The following is a 22,530-nucleotide window of genomic DNA, read 5'->3' as shown; positions in this document are numbered from 1 at the left end:
AACACGCAGAGTCAGCAATACATGACCTGCGAGTGTGTGCCTTCTTTAAAATTTGTGGTACTAGGTCGCTTACCTGCTTTACCTAAGTCCCACCGTTGGTAACCAATATCCATCATTGTCCCAGTGATCCTTTTCTGCAGGTAATCCTGCCCTTATAAAGTATCTTGCCACACTGAATAGGGCCCACCTCTGTGATCATTAGGATCTGTGGAAATGATGGTGTGTTACTTTTGTGGATAAGCCAGAAAGAACAGTTGTGACATTTGCATTTTATAGCATATAGAGCAACACACACAAATGTTCACATGTATTCCTCAAAATATATTTGGAATTTTTTCTACAGTTTATGTTTAGGTATGCAATCCATCTGTAATTTTGCCTTACATGGCAAAAGGGACTTTGAATATATGATCAAGCTGAGGACTTTGAGCGTGTTAGGTATCCTCTATTATCATCTAAGCAGATCCAATGTAATAATGACAAGGGGCAGGTCAGAGTCAGAGGACATGTGAAAATGATATTTGAAGATGCTGTACTGCTGATTTTGAAGGTGAAGTTTCCATAAGCCAAGGAATGCAGGTGGCCTCTAGAAGCGGGAAAAGGTAGGGAAACAGATTTTCTCTAGAGCTTCCAGAGAATGCACAGCTTTCAACATCTTGATCTTAGTCCAGTAAGACCCCTTTTGGACTTTTGATCTCCAGAACTAAAAAATAATGCATGTACATAGTTTTAAGCCACTAAGTATGGTAAGTTTTTTTTACAGCAGAAATAGGAAATGAATACAAGACTGTGTCAATTCTGTGTTTCTTTTGATAGGCAAACTCCTTGAATGCATTTTAACTATTTCCTGCCAAGCAGCCTGCAGTTTTCTGAAAACAATAATTTGGCTATCATAGCAAGCCTAGATAGGGAGAAATTGGCCTATTTTGGGAGAAATCATTGCTGTCAAGACATTTGTTGCAATCTCAGCAGCATTTGCTGATGCAAGTTCAAGGTCCAGTTCTTAGGAGACTGAATATTAATGTAGGAGAAACATAAATACCAGAAGGGACCTGTAGGAGGTAATCTATATTCTCTACCCCTTCTCCACCAACTGAGCCAGCTAGGCACCCCAGAATTTACCATATTTAAAGACTATACTTCCTGTCTTGAGTGTGTGTTCCACTGGTATTTAACTCTTGGTTGTCTACTTACCTTTTAAAATTTCTTTTTTATGAATACATTTTGGGACACCTGGGTGGCTCAGTGGGTTAAGTGTCCAACTCTTGATTTCAGCTCAGGTCATGATCTCAGGATCATGGGATGAAGCCTCGTGTCAGGATCCACGCTCAGTGGGGAGTCTGCTAGAAATTCTCTCTCGCAAATAAATAAATCTTTTTTTAAAAAGTACATTTCATCTTTCTGAAGATGATCTTCTGTAACCCAGTGGTGAGAGAGAATTTCTCCCAAGAACAGACCATCAGATTCTTCATTAGATTTTCTCTGGCATAATATTCAGATCTACAAGGCCTTATGACTCAGACTTGAACTATTGGTTTTCTTTTTCTGGCCCTTGGCTTGCAGGGAATTTTGTCTACCTTTTGCAAAAGTGTTTATTCAGAGTATTTTATTGCCCAGTTCCTGAATGGTTTTTCAGAGATTATTCCTGAGACACAAGAGGAGATTCAGTTGTTTCTGATAGCCTAGTTGCACTGTTTGTATGAACTGATTGATCTGATTTGCATGCCTATTTCATCATCTGGGCACTCTTAGTCTTCATTAAAAACCTAAGATGGAGTCACAGTGGACCAAAGAAAAATGGTTGCTTGCCTCACGGGATTTTAAAAGCATCTATTGGAAAATGGGAATTTATTTTGGTTAGGCCATTGTTTTATTATAGCTGTAAAACTGTTAAAAAGAAGATAACAGGCCCATAATGGAGTCACTGGGGTAAGCCCCATGTTGACCAAACCAAGACTTAAATGGTTTTAACTCTCCCAGAAATAGAATCTTAAATCAGCCAAGTCAGGAATCACCTGATCACTACTAGCTATTGCCTGATAGACCCCTGATGTCCCCTAAAGGAATGTAACTGCAATAACAAACAAGCTTATTTTCCAGTATAACTTCCTTGTTCCTGGTCCCTTCTGCCTATAAAAATTTTTCATTTTGTATAGCTTCGCAGATCTTTCTTTGGCTAGACTAGATGCTGCCCAGTTTGAATTGATTTTTGCTCAGTTTATCTTTTAACAAGACCTACTGCAATAAGCTGCAGTGAGTCTTTACATTCTCTTCCTCCATGTCTATATCATTAACCAGAGTGGTCACTGACAAATGATGCTTAGAGCATGATGCTGGTTCTTAAGTGACCAAGTGACTTCCTAGTCTTCAAATCCAGAAAAATCTGCATTGATCCCTAATATATTAGTCAGATGAGTCTAAGTTTTAGGATTTCATTAGGCTTTTGCCTAAATATCTAATTTCTTCCCTTTCCATGAAATAAGAACATGTCTCAATAAATGTTAGAATGACTAACTGCTCTTGATCACCAGGGATTTTTCTATCTATATTTATGGCTATGGCAGAAGGAAAGTAGTTTTATTTTCTTGATAGTGTAGGTGAGTGAATAACCACCACAATAAGCTTTCCTTAATATTACAAGACCACCAACCCCACTGATGGAACTTATCAGGAATCTCAACAATGATGGTCAAAGACCATTTGTCCCCATTATCACTGAAAACCAGCAACCAAGTTAGCTCCACACCTGGCCAGATGATCCATAGGCATTGTGACTTTGTCTTTTGTTTCAGCACAAAATTTAGGATGTGTCTAGGTAGTCTTCATTATATTTATTTATATTGTTTTCTTTTTGGCTTGCTGAGTCTTGTTTTGTCTTTTAATTTGACTTATGTTATACTTAATTAGATGTGGATAAAAGAACTATTAAAATATTTACATTACCATAGACAGTTCTCCCATAACTCCATTGACTTGGAGCAGTCAATCCCATTAGTTTCTGAAACTTCTAATCCTGTCACAACACATTATTTTTGCCCACTACTGAAATTCACATGAATAAATCATAGGTTTCGGATCCTTTTTGATTGTAGATTTTTTGCTTATATTTTTGATATTCAACTGCAACTACATGATTGAACATATCTGTAGTTCATTGGTATTTATTGTGGAGTAGTATTTCTTTGTATGAATATAATATTGTTTGTTCATGGAATTATTAATGAACATTTAGGTTGTTTTTGGTTTCAAGTATGAAAAATGCTTCTAAAGAATATGTCTTTTTTTTCTGTTTTTAGGAATAGAATTGCTGGGTCATATGTTAATTGTACTATTAAATTTGTAACAAAACATCAATCTGCATTTTAAAATCCTTGTAATATTTTACATTCCAGCCATCTATGTATGAGAGACAGTTGTTCCTTATTCTTACCAACTTTTGTTACTGCCAGTCTCTTTCATTTTAGTAATTTCAATGTGTGCTTGTATTTCACTGTAGTTTTAATTTGTATTTCCCTGATGACTAATCATACTAGATAGTGTCTCATATGATTGTGCAACATTCATATTTCTATGTCTCCTTTTTGAATGTTCACATATTTTACATATTTTGATGGGATTTTTTTTTATTATATAGTTATAGGAATTCTTAATATAAACTATATGCAAATCTTTTGTCAGATTTTCTCCTAATATGTGGCATGGTTTGTACTTTGTGTCTTATCAATCCCAAGATTGTGAAACTTTCTCATAAGTTTTCTTTTAGAAGTTTACTGATTTTAGCTTTGATGTGTATGCCTATGATACATTTTGAGTAATTTTTGTTGGTTAAGTATTAGGGCATATTTTTTCTCTATATGTATATCTAATATCTCTAGCCCCATTTGTTGGAAAACTATCCTTTTTCCCATTGAATTACTATGCTACCTTTATTGAAAAATAGTTCACATACTTTGTGTTTTATTGATCCATACATGTATCCTTATACCAGTACCATCCCTTCTTACCCTGATTCACAAAATTAAGTAAATTGTATCTTCATATTTCATACTTTTTTCAAAGATAGATTTGGTGATTTTAGGTCTTGTATTTCTGTGTAAAATTTGGAATCATTTTTCCATTTCTACCCATATCCCCTAAAAAATAAAAAATAAAAGAAAACTTAGCAAAATTTTGATTGAGATTTATTTTTTTTGGATCTATACATGAATTTGTGGGGAATTAATGTATTCATAATGTGATTTTCAAACTATGAACATTGTATATCATTCCATTTAGTTAGATGTCTCAAATTAAAACCTAAATATTTCGTATTTCTGAATGTTATTGTAAATTGTGTACCGTTTAAAAAATCCATTTCCAGTGTCTTTTGCAGGCATATAGAAATAGAATTAAATCATGAAAGTTGATTCCTCTGATAACCAGTTTAACATTACTTTGAATGATACATATTTTGGAAAATACCTGCGAAATTGTCTAAATTAAATGATCAAATAATCCCAGTGAATATCTGAAAAAAGAATAAAATTTTGGAGTTTATTCCAGAAGTAGAGAAACATTTCAGTACTTTTCAACATATATCAAAATTAACAAAGAGACAAAAATTATGATATTAAATATTGAAGAGACATTTGATAAAAGTTTGGACAACTAGAAGTAAAAAATATATCCTTTTTGATTTCTCTAGTTTCTCAATGGCATACCACAGTTACCTATTTTATTTCTTTTTAAGATTTTATTTATTTGAGAGACAGAGAGAGAGAGCTAGAGAGCACAAGCAGGGGGGAAGGAGAAGCAGGTTCCCTACAGAGCAGGGAGACTGATGCGGGACTCCGTCTCAGGGATCTGACATCATGACCTGAGCTGAAGGCAGCCATTTAACCGACTGAGCCACCCAGAGTCCCTAACAGTTACCTATTTTTAAAGTTTTCACATCCAGTCCCTTAGTGGGATCCATTTTTTAAAAAAAAAAACTTTTCTGAAGATTTTATTTATTTGACAGAGAGAGACACAGTGAGAGAAGGAACACAAGCAGGGGAAGAGGGAGAGGGAGAAGCAGGCTTCCCGTGGAGCAGGGAACCCAATGTGGGGCTCGATCCCAGGACCCTGGGATGATGACCTGAGCCGAAGGCAGACACTTAATGACTGAGCCACCCAGGCGCCCCGTGGGATCCATTTTTAAACCGCGATTCATTGAACATCAATTTCTAAGCTCAGCATTTAGCGTAGCTTTCCAGTATACATTGAATATTGTCAGAAAATGCTCTTCACTGTAGGCTTTGTCTTTGATTCTAGCCTTTGGAGGCTTTCCCTTTCATGTCATTGATTTTTTTTCCCTCCCAATATTAATATTTAGTGTGTGTTCAATCTTCTGTCTTTACTAAATACTCTTGATAATTTTTATTAAAATCTTTCTATTATGAAGCATAATACATTATTTTTAATAATGAAACTTAAAAATGGAAAAATGCCCAACTCCTGTAAATATTAAAACTTATATAATAACATTTTTTAAATTTTATTTATTTATTTGACACAGAGAGATAGCGAGAGAGAACAGGCACAAACAGGAGGAGAGGTAGGCAGAGGCAGAGGGAGAAGCAGGCTCCCCACTGAGCAGGGAGCCCAATGCGGGGACTCTATCCCAGGACCCTGGGATCATGACCTGAGCCAAAGGCAGATGATTAACTGACTGAGCCACCCAGGCACCCAATAATAACATTTTTAAATAAACTTTAGTATATGCAGTTAATGTAATTAAAGATATTGACATTGTATCTAATTTTATATAGCATATCTATATAACAATCCAGGCATTACAAAAGATCAGGAGTAAATCATTATTCTATTGAAACAACTGATAAATTTAACTTCTGTTTTGGGAAAGAGATACATCATTATAGCTTCCTTCACAACACACCACTCAAACCTAACACAGACATTTTACTCACATATTTACTGGGGTTAGGGTGGAAGAAAGTTTTATCCATAAACTCAAGAACAAACCACGAAAAAAGATGATAGTTCTCAGATAGTTCTACCATTTCACAATCTCACAATATCTAAAATTTACCCAAACAAACAAACAAATCCAAAATGCACCAAAACAAAAGTCAGTTGTCAATGACAAATTATAAAACATAGTAAACATATATTAGTGGCCAAGGGTTAATATAATTAATATAAAAATGCTTATGAATAAAGGAAATAAACAGAATGCCTTAACAGAAATATATGCATAGAAATATAAACCAGAATATGTGTTTTTTAAAATTTATAGCTCATTAGTAACTAAAATAATAAAATTGAAACAGATGTAAGCACTTAGTTATTTTCACTTATCACACCTATCACTCTACTAATTTTTAAATATTACTAACAGTCTGGATCACTCTTGCACTGAATAGATAAGTATATAGAAAGAAGGAAATAAGAGTATGTTATAGTCTTTAATATTTTTGTACTCTATGACCTAATAACTTCTAGAATTAATCTTGAATATAAAATCTTGGAGATAAAAATAAATAATAATAATAATAACATTTTCATTAAAACATCCTTTAAATAATAAAATGTTATAATTTAGAAACCTCTATTTTGTCACATTCATAAATTTTTATGGATTCTCAAAATGATATCTTGAGGAGATTGGTGAGATGAAAAAGTACTTATAATATAATAAATGGAAAAATACTTTTAAATTTATAGTGCATATATTTATGAACACAAAGACTGACAGAAATTACATTAAATTTTTAACAGTTCAGTTTCTATTATTTATGGAATCATAAATAATTTCATTACTATCTTCTTTTACTATACTGGAAATATATTAGTTTTAAATGAAATGGTGTTAAAAATAAATACAGAAGTAAAAATCATACTGTGATTGTAATTAACTAAGAGACATACTAGAGTACATTTTGACAATAAATAAAATGATTTATTTGATTGAAAATTCCTATTATTGAACTTGATTATATTTACCTTTAGCATTGCAAACAATTTGGAAAATGCTGTAATCCTGCAGATTGTACTCTGACTGAATTTGCAGAGTGTGGCACTGGAGCATGCTGTGATAAAGAAACTTGTCTGGTAAGCTTTCAAAATACTACAGTATTTTCTTTCATGATTTTTTTCTGTTCTTGTGCATTCACTTATTTTTTTTTTACTTTTTTTTTTACACAACTTTCAAATATATAACTTTAAATACTTGATTCATACACAGTTGACTTCGGAATTCAGAAGATGTTCTTAGATTTTTTTCAACTTCTTTCTTATCTTTGCCTTCACTGTATTTCAATCTCTACTCAAGATCCATCCAGTTACCCAATACCAACTCCAGATTATTTGGGCACTATGGATTCCTCTTGGTCATACCTGAGGCCATACCTGAATGTAGCTCTTCATGACCCAACAACTTATGACAAAATTACAAATAAGCCACCCAACACACAGTTGACATACAATGTTTGAATAAACAAACAATAATAATAATCTCATTTGAGAACAGCAGAAAAAGAGTCCATGTAGAATAGTCAACAACATGTAGCATGTCTAATACTGAAGTTTAACTTTGCAAGGACTCCTGGTCCCAGAAGTAGATTGAATCCTTGACTTCCCTTGGGACGTTTTCCATTCAATTTTCCTTTATAGCTGCACCTGAAGGGAGACTGAGTAAGATTTTAGCATCTTGCCTTTTCTGTGTCATTTTCAGGAGTCAACGACAATTATAGAAGCTGATTAATTAGAGATCTTGATTGCCAGATTTCAGATTTGCCAGGTTCTCTGTCAATGAAATCTCTTCTAACGTCATTCTACTTTGTTCTATGTGTGTTCTTTTTCACTCTATGTGCTAGTAACTAAAGCCAACGGTACTTGTCTTTAAGGAGCATGAACATAGAGGCAAGCCTAGAGTTTCTGCCACTTAGCTATAAACCTTGTTGCTCTTCCCTTCACCAGAGCTCTCATCTTGGCCTTTGTCTCCAAGTCAGCAGGATTGAGCAATAAGACTTTTCTACACAGTCCCTTGCCCCTTCCCTTACACACAGGGATAATTCCTACATTTGCTGGAGCCTTTAAAAAATTAAGGTGAAAATCATGTACCATAACATTTGCCATTTTCAGGTGAACAATTTAGTGTCATTCAGTACATTCACAATGTTGTGCAACTGCCACCTCTATCTAGTTCCAAAACATGTTCCTCACTCAAACAGGAGACTCCCAGCCCTTTAGCCCTTGTTCTCCTTTCTCCCTTCCCCTCAGTCCCTGGCAACCACCAACTTGTGTTCCGTCTGGAGTAAACTGTTCTGGATATTTCATGTAAGTAGAAGCATAGAATATGTGACCTTTTGTGTCTGGCTTTCTTCACTTAAAATAGTGTTGAAGGTTCATCCACCTTGTAGCATATGTATCAGTGCTCCTTTAAATGGCTGAAAATATTCCATTGTATGAATATACCACGATTTGTTAATCTAGTCATCCATTGATGGACATTTGGGTTTTTTCCAATCTGTTTCACCGGAGCTTTTAAGTAAATTCATAATTTGACTTAAGTTAAAAATGTAATAATAATGGAAATGACAGGAATACATTGCTCTTGTTTAAGTTATTTTATATTTTTGGTTTACTACTTTACAAAAATAATTGTTTTTCTTTCTCCCACAGATATCTGTAAAAGGAACTGTATGTCGGGAAAGCAAAGATCCATGTGATTTTCCAGAATTTTGCAATGGAAGAAGTGAATTTTGTGTACCTGATGTGAAATCTGCTGATTTAGAACCATGCAATAATAAGACTGCCTATTGCTATCATGGAATATGCCAAGATCCAGATAAACAGTGTGCAGACTTATTTGGAAAATGTAATAGTTGTACTTTTTTCTGGGGTTCATTTTCATTATTTTATCTTATATTTTTCCCAGTAAAGTTAACATACAGAGTTATATTAGTTTCAGGTGTAAAATACAGTGATTTAACAATTTTATGCATTACTCAGTGCTCAGCATGACAAGTGTACTCTAATCCCCGTCACCTATTTCACCCATCCCCACCTATCTTCCCTCTGGTAACCATCAATTTATTCTCTGTAGTTAAGAGTCTGTTTCTTGGTTTTCGTCTCTCTCTCTTTTTTTCTTCCCTCTGTTAGTTTGTTTTGTTTCTTAAATTTCACATGTGAGTGAAATCATGTGATCTTTGTCTTTCTAAGATTGACTTATTTTGTTTAGCATTGTTGCTGAATTCCTGTATCACTTCTAGCAATTTTTTGCTGGAGTCTTTTAGGTTTTCCACATAGAGTATCATGTCATCTGCAAAGAGTGAGAGTTTGACTTCCTTGACAATTCAGGTGCCTTTTATTTCTTTTTGTTATCTGCTGGCTGAGGTTAGGACTTCTAGTACTATGTTGAACAACAGTGGTGACAGTGGACATCCTTGCCATGTTCCTGACCCTAGGGGAAATGCTGTCAGTTTTTTTTTTCCCATTGAGAATGATATTTGTTGAGGGTTTTTTGTGTATAGCTTTTATGATATTGAGGTATGTTACTTCTATCCCTATACTGTGAAGAGTTTTAATCAAGAAAGGATGCTGTACTTTGTCAAATGCTTTTTTGGCATCTACTGAGAGGATCATATGGTTCTTGTGCTTTCTTTCCTTAATATAGTGTTTGATTGATTGATTTGTGGATGTTGAACCACACTTGCATCCCAGGAATAAACCCCACTCGGTCGTGGTGAATAATGCTTTTAATGACTGTTGGATCCTATTGGCTAGTATCTTGTTGAAAATTTTTGCGTCCATGTTCATTAGGGATATTGGTCTGTAATTTTCTTTTTTCATTGGGTCTTTTTCTGGTTTTGGGATCAAGGTAATGCTGGCCTCATAGAAAGAGTTTGGAAGTTTTCCTTCCATTTCTATTTTTTGAAACAGCTGATAATAGGTATAATTCTTTAAATGTTTGGTAGAATTCCCTTGGGAAGCCATCTGGTCCTGAGCTCTTGTTTTTTGGGAGATTTTTGATTAGTGCTTCAATTTCCTTGCTGGTTATGGGTCTGTTCAGGTTTTCTATTTCTTCCTGGTTCAGTTTTGGTAGTTTATAAAACATCTTTAAGAATGCATCCATTTCTTCCAGATTGTCTAATTTGTTGGCATATAGTTGCTTATAATATATTCTTATAATTGTTTGTATTTCTTTGGTGTTGGTTGTGATCTCTCCTCTTTTCATTCATGATTTTATTTATTTGTGTCCTTTCTCTTTTCTTTTGGATAAATCTGGCCAGGGGTTTATCAATCTTATTAATTCTTTCAAAGAACCAGCTTCTAGTTTCTTGATCTGTTCTACTGTTCTTTTGGTTTCTATTTCATTAATTTCTGCTCTAATCTTTATTAATTATCTTCTCCGCTGGTTTTAAGCTTTATTTGCTGTTCTTTCTCCAGCTCCTTTAGGTGTAGGGTTAGGTTGTGTATCTGAGACCTTTCTTGTTTCTTGAGAAAGGCTTATATTGCTATATACTTCTCTCTTAGGACTGACTTCACTGCATCCCAATGGTTTTGAACATTTGTGTTTTCATTTTCATTTGTTTCCATGATTATTTTTTAAATTCTTCTTAAAATTTCCTGGTTGACCCATTCATTCTTTAGTAGGATGCTCTTTAGCATCCACGTATGAGTTCTTTCCAAATTTCTTTTGTGATTGAGTTCAAGTTTGAAAGCACTGTGGTCTGAAAACATGCAGGGAATGATCCCAATCTTTTGGTACCAGTTGAGACCTGATTTGTGACCCAGTATGTGATCTATTCTGATGAATGTTCCATGTGCACTTGAGAAGAATGTGTATTCTGTTGCCTTAGGATCGAATAGTCTGAATATGTCTGTGAAGTCCATCTGGTCCAGTGTGTCATTCAAAGCCCTTATTTCCTTATTGATCTTCTGCTTAAATGATACGTCCATTGCTATGAGTGGGGTGTTAATGTCCCCTACTATTATTGTATTATTATCAATGTATTTTTATTTGGTTTGTATAATTGGCTGTTCCTATGTTATGGGCATGAATATTTATGATTATTAGATCCTCTTTTTGGATAGACCCTTTTATTATGATATAGTGTCCTTCCTCATCTTTTATTACAGTCTTCGGTTTAAAATCTACTTTGTCCTATATAAGGGTTGCTACCCCAGCTTTCTTTTGATGTCCATTAGCATGATACATTGTTCTCCACCCCCTCATTCTCAATCTGGAGGTGTCTGTGGGTCTAAAATGAGTCTCTTGCAGATGGCATATTGATGGGTCTTCCTTTTTTATCCAATCTGATACCCTGTGTCTTTTGTTTGGGGACATTTAGCCCATTTATGTTCAGAGTAATTATTGAAAGATATGAATCTAGGCCATTGTATTACCTATAAAATGACTATTTCTGTATATCGTGTCTGTTCCTTTCTGGTCTTTGTTTGTTACATTCGGGCTCTGTCTCTGCTTAAAGGATTCCCTTTAATATTTCTTGTAGGGCTGGTTTGGTGATCACAAATTCTTTCAGTTTCTATTTGTCCTAGAAGCTTTTAATCTCTGCTTCTCTAAATGACAGCCATGTTGGATAAAGTATTCTTGGCTGCATATTTTTCTCATTTAGCACCCTGAATATATCATGCAGTCCTTTCTGGCCTGCCAGGTCTCTGTGGACAGGTCTTCTGCCAGTCTAATGTTTCTACCCTTGTAGGTTACAGACCTCTTGTTTCAAGCTGCTTTCAGGATTTTCTCTGTCCTGAAATTTGCAAGTTTCACTGTTATATATGAAGATGTAGACCTATTTTTATTGATTTTTGAGGGAGGTTCTCTGTGAACCCTGGACTTGAATGCCTGTTTCCTTCCTCAAATTAGGGAAGTTCTCCACTATAATTTGCTCCATTATACCTTCACTTTCCTCTTCTTCTGGGATCCCAATACTAATATTCACTTTATGTTATGACCTATATCTCAAATTCTCCCCTTGTGATCCAGTAGTTGTTTATCTTTTTTTCTCAGCTTCTTTATTCTCCATCATTTTGTCTTCTATATTATTAATTCTGTCTTCTGCCTCATTTATGCTAGCAGTTAGAGCCTCCATTTTTTATTGCATCTCATTTTAGCCTTTTTTATTTCAACTTGATTAGATTTAGTTCTTTTATTTCTCCAGAAAGGGATTCTCTAGTGCCTTCTATGCTTTTTTCAAGCCCAGCTAACATCTTTACTATAATTGTTATTCTGAACTCTCGTTCCAAAATCTTAATTATACCCACACTGATTAGGTCCCTGTCAGTCAGTACTGCCTCTTGTTCTCTTTTTTGATGTGAGTTTTTCCTTCCTGTCATTCTGCCCAGAGAAGAATAAATGAATGGGAGAACAAAATACTAAAATGGCAACAATGACTCCAGAGAAATGTACACTAAACAAATCAGCAGAGACCTGAAACTGAAAAACAAAATTAAAATTAAAAGAATATAATCAGACAGGTGAACAGAACAGAACAATACACTGGATCCTGTGTTATTTTGGTCTGTTTGTTAGAACACTAGATCCCAAAATTGTAAATAAAGAAAAACTTATATCAGTACAAAAATAAAATTATATACAATGAAAGGATAGAATGTAACTGTAAAAATGAAAATTAAAAGACAAAAAAAAAAAGAGAGAGAAGGAAAACAGACAGGTGAACAGAACAAAACAATACACTATATCCTGAGTGTATTTTGGTCTGTTTTTTAGAATAAACTACATCCCAAAATGGTAAAGAAAGAAAAACTTATATATGCACATAAATAAAATTAAATGCAATGAAAAGATAGAATGTAATTGTGTAATTGTAAAAGTGAAAATTAAAAATAGCCTTAAAAAAGAGTTGATAAAATAAGAAATTGGTTGAAAAGGGAAAGAGAAAAAAATTAAAATGAAAGATTAAAGAATCATGGGGAAAAAGCCATGAATTCTAGATACAATTTTTCTTTAGCACTGGAGTTTTATAGTTATTTGTGATCAGTAAACTTGGTCTTAACTAGATGTTCTTGCTGATCTTCTGGGAGAAGGGGCCTGTTGCTCTGATTCTCACATGTCTTTGCCCCTGGTGGAACCGAACCACCCTTCCCAGGGGGCTAGGCTAAATAAGTGACTCCAGGTTGCTCTAGGTGGCTTTTGTTCCCTGAAGGCTTTCAGTGCCACAATAGAGTATGAGAATGAAAATGGCAGCCTCCCAATCTCCAGTCCCAGAGCTGAAAGCTTACTCCCCCCAGTACTCAGTACCCCCTCAGGGAAAAGCAATCAATCACTCCTGTCTCCTTGGTCTCTGTCTACCCCCCATGCTCACTCAGACACATCATCCCACTTCAAGTCTCCAAACCCTGCAGACTCCTGCAGCAGACACCTGTGCCACTCCTGGGGCGGGGGAGGCGAGGGAGATGTTTGCCTTGGTTCTGCCATTTGCTGGGCCCCTGCTCAGAGAGCAGTAGCCTGATTGTACTGTAGTTTGGGGGGTTATGGCAACCCTGAGCTGAGTGTCCATTCCTGGACTTGCTGATTGCAGCTGGCTTTCCTGCTCAGATGCCTGGGAACTCTGCCACACTCAGGCATGACTCTTCTTTCTTGACCCCAGGGATCCTGAGACCATGCTGTCCCACCTAGGATTCTGCCCTGCTTTGCCACCTTAATGCCTTTCAGGCAGAGATGTTCCCCACTGGAGAAGACTTCTAAAAGTTCTGATTTTGTGCTCCACGGCTATATCACTTTCCGGTAGCTGGCTGATGGAGGCTCCCTTCCCCCACGGTTTATCTTCCCATATATTGCCTTGGATTCACTTCTCCACACCTCCTACCTTGCAGAAAATGGTGGCTTCTCTATTTGCAGAGTTGCAGCTATTCTTTTTTCCTATCTCCAGTTGACTTTACAGGTGTTCAGAATGATTTGATAGCTATCTAGCTGAATTCCTGGGACCAGACGAAACTAAGGTCTCCTATGCCTCCACCATCTTGGACCTCTTGGACCTCTACCAATTTGGATACCATTTATTTCTTTTTGTTGTCTGATTGCTGTGGATAGGACTTCTTTGTATTATAAATCTACTTTTTTGAGGGTTTTTCTTATGAATGGTTGTTATACTTTGTCAAGTGCTTTTTCTTCATCTATTGAAATGATCATATGGTTCTTACCCTTTCTCTTATTGATGTGATATTGATTTGTGAATATTGAATGACCCTTGCATCCCAGCAATAAATTCCATGTGTTTGTGGTGAATGACTTTTTAATATATTGTTGAAATTGGATTGCTAGTATTTTGTTGAGGATTTTTCCTCTATGTTCATCAGATATATTGTCCTGTAATTCTCTTTTCTTTCCCTTATTTTTTTTTTTTTGGTGTCCTTATCTGGTTTTGATATCATGTGATTATGGTCTCATAGAATGGATTAGGAAATTTTCCTTCTTTCTATTTTTTGGAATAGTTTGAGAAGAATAGGTATTAACTCTTCTTTACATGTTTTGTAACATTATCCTGTGAAGCCATCTGGTCCTGGACTCTTGTTTGTTGGGAACTTTTTTTTTTGATTACTGATTCAATTTCATTTTGCTAGTAATAGATTTTTTCAAATTTTTTTGTTTCTTCCTGCCTCAGTTTTGGTAGGTTATATGTTTCTAAGAATTTATGCATTCTTTCTAGGTTGTCCAATTTGTTGGCATATAATTTTTCATAATATTCTCTTATAATTTTTTGTGTTTCTGTAGTGTTGTTTGTTATTTCTCCTCTTTCATATCTGATTTTTTGGGGGGTCTTCTCTCTCTCTTTTCTCTCTCTCTCTCTCTCTCTTTTTCTTTTTTTACTCTGGCTAGAGGTTTATCAATTTTGTTGATATTTTCAAAGAATCAGCTCTTGGTTTTATTGATCTCTTTTACTGTTCCTTTAGTTTCTATATAACTTATTTCTGCTCTAATCTTTATTATTTCCTTCCTTATGCTGGTTTTGGGTTTTGTTTGTTGTTCTTTTTGTAGCTCCTCTAGGTACAAGGTTAAGCTGTTTATTTGAGATTTTTCTTGCTTCTTGAGGTAGGCCTGCATTGCTACAAACCTCCCTCTTAGAACTGCTTTTTTTTCTGCATCCCAGAGGTTTTGGACTACTGTGTTTTCATTTTTATTTGTTTCCATGTTCTTTTCGATGCCATCTTTGATTTCTTGGTTGACGCATTTATTGTTTAGTAGTACGTTATTTAACTTCCATGTATTTATGCTCTCTGCAGATTTTTTTCTTGTGGTTGATTTCTAGTTTCATAGCACTGTGGTCAAAAGAGATTCGTAGTATGACTTTGATCTCCTTGAATTTGTTGAGGCTTGTTTGTGGGCTACTAGGTGATCTATTCTGGAAAATGTCCCATGTGCCCTTGAAAAGAATGTGTATTCTGCTCTTTTAGGATGGAATGTTCTGAATATATCTGTTAAATCCAGTGTGTCATTCAAAGCCACTGTGTCCTTGTTGTATTTCTGTTTGGATGATCTGTCCATTGATATAAGTGGGGTGTTAAATTCCCCTATTGTTATTGTATTACTAACAATTATTTTCAGTTACTATTTCTTCAAAAAATTTCTACTCCCTTTTCTCTCTCTTCTTCTAGGGTCCTCATAATGCAAATATTTTATGCTTGATGCAGTCACTAAGTTCCCTAAGACTATGCTCAATTTGCATAATTATTTTTACTCTCATTTGTTCAGCTTGATTACTTTCCAGTACTCTGCCTTCCAGGTTATTAATTCTTTCCTCTGTTTCATCTAGCCTGTTATTTTTTCTATTGGGTGTATTTTTAATTTCATTTATTGTGTTCTTCATCTCTGGTTCTTTTTTATCTTTTTCTTAAAGAGTCTCACTGATGTCCTCCACTCTTTTCTCAAGTCCGGTGAGTGTCTTTATGATTACTACTTTAAATTCTCTATCAGGAATATTACTTACATCTGTTTTGGTGAGGTCTCTTACTGTGGTTTGGTCTTGTTCTTTCATTTGGGGTACATTCCTCTGTCTCCTCATTTTTTCTCCTTGTTAGGAAAGTCAGCTATTTCTCTTGCTATTGGAAGTAATGGCATTATGAAGAAATGCTCCTTTAGTACCCTGCAGTACAGTGTTCCCTGTTCCCCAGGACCTGAGGCTTCAGTGAGTGCCTCCTATGTGTGTTGCCTGAACCTTGTCTCTTTTTCCTTCAATAAAGTTGTCTGCAGAGGCTCTCTTTGCCTGTTGTGCATAGTGTGTTGTCCATGGTGGGGTGCAGCACATTTTAACAAAGTGTGTGCTGGTCTTGTGAAATGAGACCTGCTGCCACCATCACTGCAGGAACTGAGGTCCCATAAAACTCGTGGGTCTGTTGACTGGGTGTTGGTGGGTTTTGCACTGGTCTTCTGGGGGTGGGCGGGGGCCATGGCACTGGGATTGAGGCAAGCATGACTGGGCAGGGCCAGTCCACTGAAGCACGGAGGGTGGGGCTTGGTGTAAGCAAGTTAAGTATCAACTTTCTTTGCACCATGCTGTTTCCTGCAGGTGGCCCTGTGTTTATACTGGGGTTTTGGGGAGGAAAATGGAACCTGACAACTTCTTTGTTCCTGGAGGCATTTCTCTATGATCCTTGCTTCTCCGAATGATGCTCTGAGATGAGTAAATCCCTCTCCCTCCTGTCTGTCCCTGGTATTTTTCAAACTGCTGCTTCCATGCTATATCTCTGCTGGCTATTTGTCTTGCTGTCTAAGAGTGGGGACTCAGCTTCCTAATGCTCTCTGGGTTTAACCAGAGCCTAGTTGCTGATTTTTAAAATTCCAAGCTTTAAGTCCCACTGATTGTAAGAATTCATAAAATTTGGCTCCTCTTGCTTTTAAAGCCAAATATTATGGGGATTTGTCTTTCCTGTGTGGGCTCCTCAGGGTTCATTTTTAAACTACATTTTCTTAAAGTTAGTAATCTACCTTGTAGTCATGATAAAAGGTATTGCTTGTGTAAATCCAGACTTGAAAATAAAATTGCAAATCAAAACAACTTTCAACTACATCAAGAGGTAGATCTAATAATTATAAGACAAAAAGAATAAGATATTAGTCAAAATTCAGGTAATTCGTGGAAAAGCAGTAGAATATTAGAATTGCAGGTAACAGAGTAAATGATTGTTTGATTTCTTAATAATTTCTGCACTATGATAGCAATTTTACTATTCTCAAGTGGATAGTTTTTAGTGTTTTTTCTTGTATAGCCAGTAGATGACACCAAAAATGTATTGTAGCTGACACTGACTGGGCATTGCTGTCATCTAGATGTCTCTATATTAATTTACCATACTTTCAGTTTTTAATATTTTTAAAGATGAGTAATTGGAACTTTATTTATATTTTCAGTTGCAAAAGGTTCTACTCTTCTGTGTACACAAGAAGTGAATATGCATGAAGATGATTTTGGAAACTGTAGAAGAGAATTTTGTAATTTTAGGTGTGTATTTAGAAAATTATACCTTTTCCAGTTGTGTTTGTGTGTTTGTACTGCAAAGAGTTGTTTAATACAAATGAGAAATGAATGCATTATATACAGATAAATATTTATGTTGCACTTCCTAAGATTGTTTTGTTTTGAATAGCTTTGGTGCTATGATCTTTAACATAGTCAATTACCTTCATATTTTGAACTGTTATTTCCCTTATATTTTTGTCCTTAAGTGACATTTAGATAATTTTTTCTGCCTTATTGCCAGGGATATCCTTTGTGGAAAGATAGTTTGTCACTGGACACGTTTAGAAATAATACCATTTAAAAAATTTGATATTCAGTATACTTACATGGAAGGCCATCTGTGTGTCTCTGCGTATTTAAGAATACCAACAGCACATGTAACAGAAGATTATACCTATACATCAAATGGCACTATGTGTGGTCCAAATATGGTAAATAACATTTTGACTTAATTATATATGTGGTGTGTGGGTGTCTCTGTGTGTGTATGTGCACATGCACACATATGGGAAACAGAGAAGACCTTAACATTTGTTTTTATAATTAATATTACAAATTTTGGTTACTACATCAGGATCTTAAGATTTAAAGTTCAGAATTTCTGTTGGTCAAAGGAACACTTGCTTCACTATCATTTTGTTTATTATGAATTTTGCTATAGATATTTAAACTTGTTTTCTCATACTTGAGAATATTAGCCTCTTCACTAGGCTAGGATCTGGTCTGCAAAAATTTATAGAAACAACAAAAAAGAATCAAGTGATACAGCAAAAAAGTAGGTGAAAATAATCTGAAATATAAGAATAACAAAGAAAACAAAAATAGCCAAGTATTTAGTCCTGCAATAACTGACAATGAAGAATTAATTTGGTTGTAATGAAAGTAAAACAGCTATTTGCTCATTAGTCAACTCTAATTTTTCTTCCAAAAGCACAATAAATACTTGTTAAAAATTTGGCCCTCCCACAAGACACAATAATAAAATGGAGTTTAAGCTTTATTTTTTTTTCTTTTCCTTAAATAGCTTAAGAAACAAAATAAAGGATCTTTAAACTATGACCATTGAAAAATTAGTTGACCAATGTAAAACACCACTCAAGTATCTCTTGTTTAAATTTAGATAATTTACATTGAGACACAATATTTTAAGAAATGAAAAATAGAGGGAAATGGAAATGAATAGTAAATTTATTTCAAAATGGGAAAAAGTATTCTTGTGTAAAAATAATGAAATAATCACAAAAGAACACATAGTGCTGACTACCTTATAAAGTGATATGTTACCCCTTTAAGGATTATTTCAGACAAACTGAAAAAAATGTTTGCTATAAATGTGAGAGATTAAACACATAAATTTATCAGCTAATTTAATCATTCATTAATTAGAAAAAAAGCACTCAGGGCACCTGGGTGGCTCAGTTGGTTAAGTGACTGCCTTCAGCTCAGGTCATGATCCCAGGGTCCTGGGATCAAGCCCCATGTCAGGCTCCCTGCTCAGTAGGGAGCCCACTTCTCTGGCTCCCTCTCCCTCTCCCTCTACCCCTCCCCAGCTCATGCTCTCTCTTTCTCTCTCTCTCTCTCAATCTTGTGCTCTCTCTCTCTCAAATAAATAAATAAAATCTTTTTAAAAAAAAGAAAAAAAAACACTCAAATGGTATATATGTGGTATAACACACAAAAACAATTTGATTTTTATCCCTGATTTCTGGCACAGAGCTCCTAAACCCCTTGGAATTTCCTGAGTAATAGGAATGGTTTTTTGTTTGTTTGTTTGTTTGTTTGTTTGTTATTCATAAAGAACCTCTTCCAATCAAACTACATTTATGCTAATGAAGTGACAGGATGAGGCCTCTAGATAACTTTATGACAGAGCTGAGCGCTAGTAAGACCAAGTGATTGAAGAGTTGTAACTTTCAGCCTCATCATAAGCTTCAGGAAGGGAAGTAGTGTGGCTAGAGATTGAACACTATAAAAATTTTGAACAATGAGATTTAGTGTGCTTCCAGGTTGGTGAAATAAATACAGAATACATGAATATCCAGTTACTGTTTTTGTCTAATCAAATAGGAGTTGAAAACAATAATTGATGATGAGAAGCATAACTTATTATCATCCTAAAACAAATATAAATTAACACATACTTTTTGGAAAGTGATTTAGAAATGTGTATGGAGTCAAATATATTGTTACACGTTTTTATTGATTTTTAAAAATTATTACTTGTTACTACTTTTAATTGACATATCATTGAAATATAGCATTACCTTAGTTTCAGGTGTACAACATAGTGATTCAATATTTGTATATATTGTGAAATAATGACTGCAAGAAATCTAGTTAACACCCATTACTATACATAGTTACAAAATTTTTTTATTATTTCGAGAATGTTCAAGTTTTACTGTCTTAGCAAGTTTCAAATATGCAATAGTGTCATTAACTGTAGTCACCATACTATACTGTAATTCCCATTACTTATTTATTTTATAACTGAAAGTTTGCAGTTTTTGACCCCATTCACCCATTTTATCCACTCCCCCAGACCCCCACCATTGGGAACTACCAATCTGTTCTCTGCATCTATGAGCTTGGATTTTGTTGTTTAAATTATACATACAACTAAGATCACGCAGTATTTGTCTTTCTCTGCCTGACTTATTTCGATCAACTAGCGTTGTCAAGGTCCATTCATGTCACAAATGGCAAGATTTAATTCTTTTTTATGGATAAGTAATATTCCCTTGTGTATATTTGCTAAATTCACTTTATCCATTCATTCATCAGTGGACACTTAGGTTGCTTACATATCTTGGCTACCGTAAATAATGCTGCAATGAATATGAAGGTGCATATATATTTTTCAGTTACATGTTTTCATTTATTTTGGATAAATACCCAGAAGTAGAATTGCTGTATCATGTGATGTTTCTATTTTTGATTTTTGTAAGAACCTCCATACTATTCTACCTATTCTATCATACTATTTTCTGATTTACATTTCTACCAATAGTGCACAAGGGTTCCCTTTTCTCTGCATCTTCACAAACATTTGTTATTGCTTTTTGTCATGATAAAAGCTATTCTAAGATCCTAGGATAGAAGAAAGAATTTAAGGATGGAAAAGTATTTCAGGGAATAATGCTTGGAATGTTTCCAAATTTGGCAAAAGGCATAAATACACAGATGCAAGAAGCAAAGAACATCATATAGGATGAACCCAGTGAAATCCACAGCAGAATACAGCATAATGAAATTTCTGAAAATTAAAGACAAAGAATCTTAGTAGTGGGAGTGAAATAACATGTACAGGAAAAATACAGTTATAACAATAGCAATTAAAATAAAACATACATATGCCACAGAAGATTGCCATGCTGGTTTGTCCCACTACTGCGTATGATCACTAAAACCTTTACAGATCACTCATCTCCCCAGCAGTGAGTCTCTGCCTCAGAAAGTCTGATCATTAGCCCATGCCCAACTGGCCAATGTCCCCATGGAGGGAAAAGAAAGAAAGGAGTGAGGGAGGAAGGAAATTGAAGGGAGGGGAAGGGAAGAAAAATAGGAAGGAAGGAAGGAAGGCAACCCAACTTTTCCTACTTGGTTCCATAGGAGCTTTCAGCTGGCCTGACTTTTTACTCCCACAACATTTTTAATTAAAAACAAACAAACCAACCAACAACTGGAGTAGAATTTAGTGATTCATCAGTTACATATAACACCCAGTGCTCTACTCCAGAAATCAATATCACACTGTATGTTAACTACCTAAAATTAAAAACAAACACAAAACCTCCAACTAATTTGCAGCCTTCTCCATGTAACAGGGGTTTGTCACATGACAGTCTTCATTAGGGAACTGGCTTTTAGGCCATGGTACTTCCAGTAGTTTAATTGGATAGCGACTCTTCTAGAGGACAGACCACTTGAAAAGCCCAAATTCTATAGTCATCCTTAATTCAGTTGTTTTAGGAAACAAAATACCTTTAGAAATTTTCTCCATTGGGATAAAAGTGTGTTGACTGCATTTTGTAATTGAGAGAAAGGAGAGGTGAGTAGTGAATATGAGAGCTAACTACTTCTGTAGTTTTGTGGACACTTCCATGGATAATTCCACGTTTTAGCCCCCCCACCCAACCTGCCCTTTTGGCTCTTCTTCCTCTGCTTTTACTTATTTTCCTTATCTGAGGCTGCAGATCCTCCAGAGCATTGTGAGGCTGATCAACAAGGCTCTGTCCTTTACCATTGTATTTGATGTGGTTGCTTCCTCACTTCATTTTATCCATCAGTGACCTTCATTTTATTTTGAAATCCCAGGAAGTTCTTAAATTGCTCATCTTCTAATTGCCTTGTTCTGATTCTCCTTTATTCACATTAATTAGGAAAAGGGGAGCAATTGTGAGTGCCATGTCTGTGAATTTGAATTGGAATTATTCTGTGGTTATTTAAAAAATTCATCAGATATATTTTATTTTCATTGTAATTCTACATTGTTCAGTTGATTTCAGAGTGGTTGGAAAGGAAAGAGGTCTTTACCCTTATTCTCATTAGCTGTGGGTCCTTTGTAAAAATTATCTTGATAAGAGAGAGAGGGGAGACTTTATATCTTATTTATTAACATGAAGAAAAGTATGTCTCTTATTAATCATAACAATATTTTAAATAAAACACATGTACATAATACTGTAATATACTGAGAAAAAGTGTACTGTATAGAGATAAGCATTATTCCAACAATGCAAGTTTGCTTCATATTGGATGTGATAGAAAGCTTTTATGATTTTTTTTTATTTATAAGACAGAACAGGAGAATAGTTTATCAGATCGGTTTCTAGCTCACTTAGGTAGTAGGGAAGATAAACACATCTCAGCACATTCATTTCAAACTTGAAAAAAGGGACATTTAACTGTCCAAAATTAGATAAGCTGATCAATGAATAAATAAATAAAATTAACTGCCTTTTTCTTACTCATACTTGGGACTATAAAAAAATATGCTTACATGATCCAGGCATTTCTCTTTAGGAAATATGTATTTACTTATATTCTT

The 22,530-nt window shown here is 35.0% G+C and overlaps 1 protein-coding gene across 3 annotated transcripts in view; it reads left to right on the top strand.

Annotated features, from left to right (window-relative positions):
• Nucleotides 1-22,530, top strand: part of LOC112834772 (A disintegrin and metallopeptidase domain 3-like) — a 166,961-nt gene that overhangs the window by 103,247 nt on the left and 41,184 nt on the right. For all 3 annotated transcript variants that reach the window (XM_025886247.2, XM_073902517.1, XM_025886246.2), the window contains exons 13-16: nt 6,991-7,092; nt 8,665-8,860; nt 17,372-17,462; nt 17,722-17,911. In XM_025886247.2, coding sequence (XP_025742032.2) covers nt 6,991-7,092; nt 8,665-8,860; nt 17,372-17,462; nt 17,722-17,911 — 579 coding nt within the window. The remainder of the gene's footprint in view (nt 1-6,990; nt 7,093-8,664; nt 8,861-17,371; nt 17,463-17,721; nt 17,912-22,530) is intronic.

This window comes from Callorhinus ursinus, unplaced genomic scaffold (assembly GCF_003265705.2).
Source record: "Callorhinus ursinus isolate GAN/ISIS: 27379988/994484 unplaced genomic scaffold, GSC_fseal_2.0 scaffold17, whole genome shotgun sequence".
NCBI classification, from domain to species: domain Eukaryota; kingdom Metazoa; phylum Chordata; class Mammalia; order Carnivora; family Otariidae; genus Callorhinus; species Callorhinus ursinus.
Note: the sequence above shows the minus strand (reverse complement) of the source record. Positions and strands in the feature narration are given on the sequence as shown.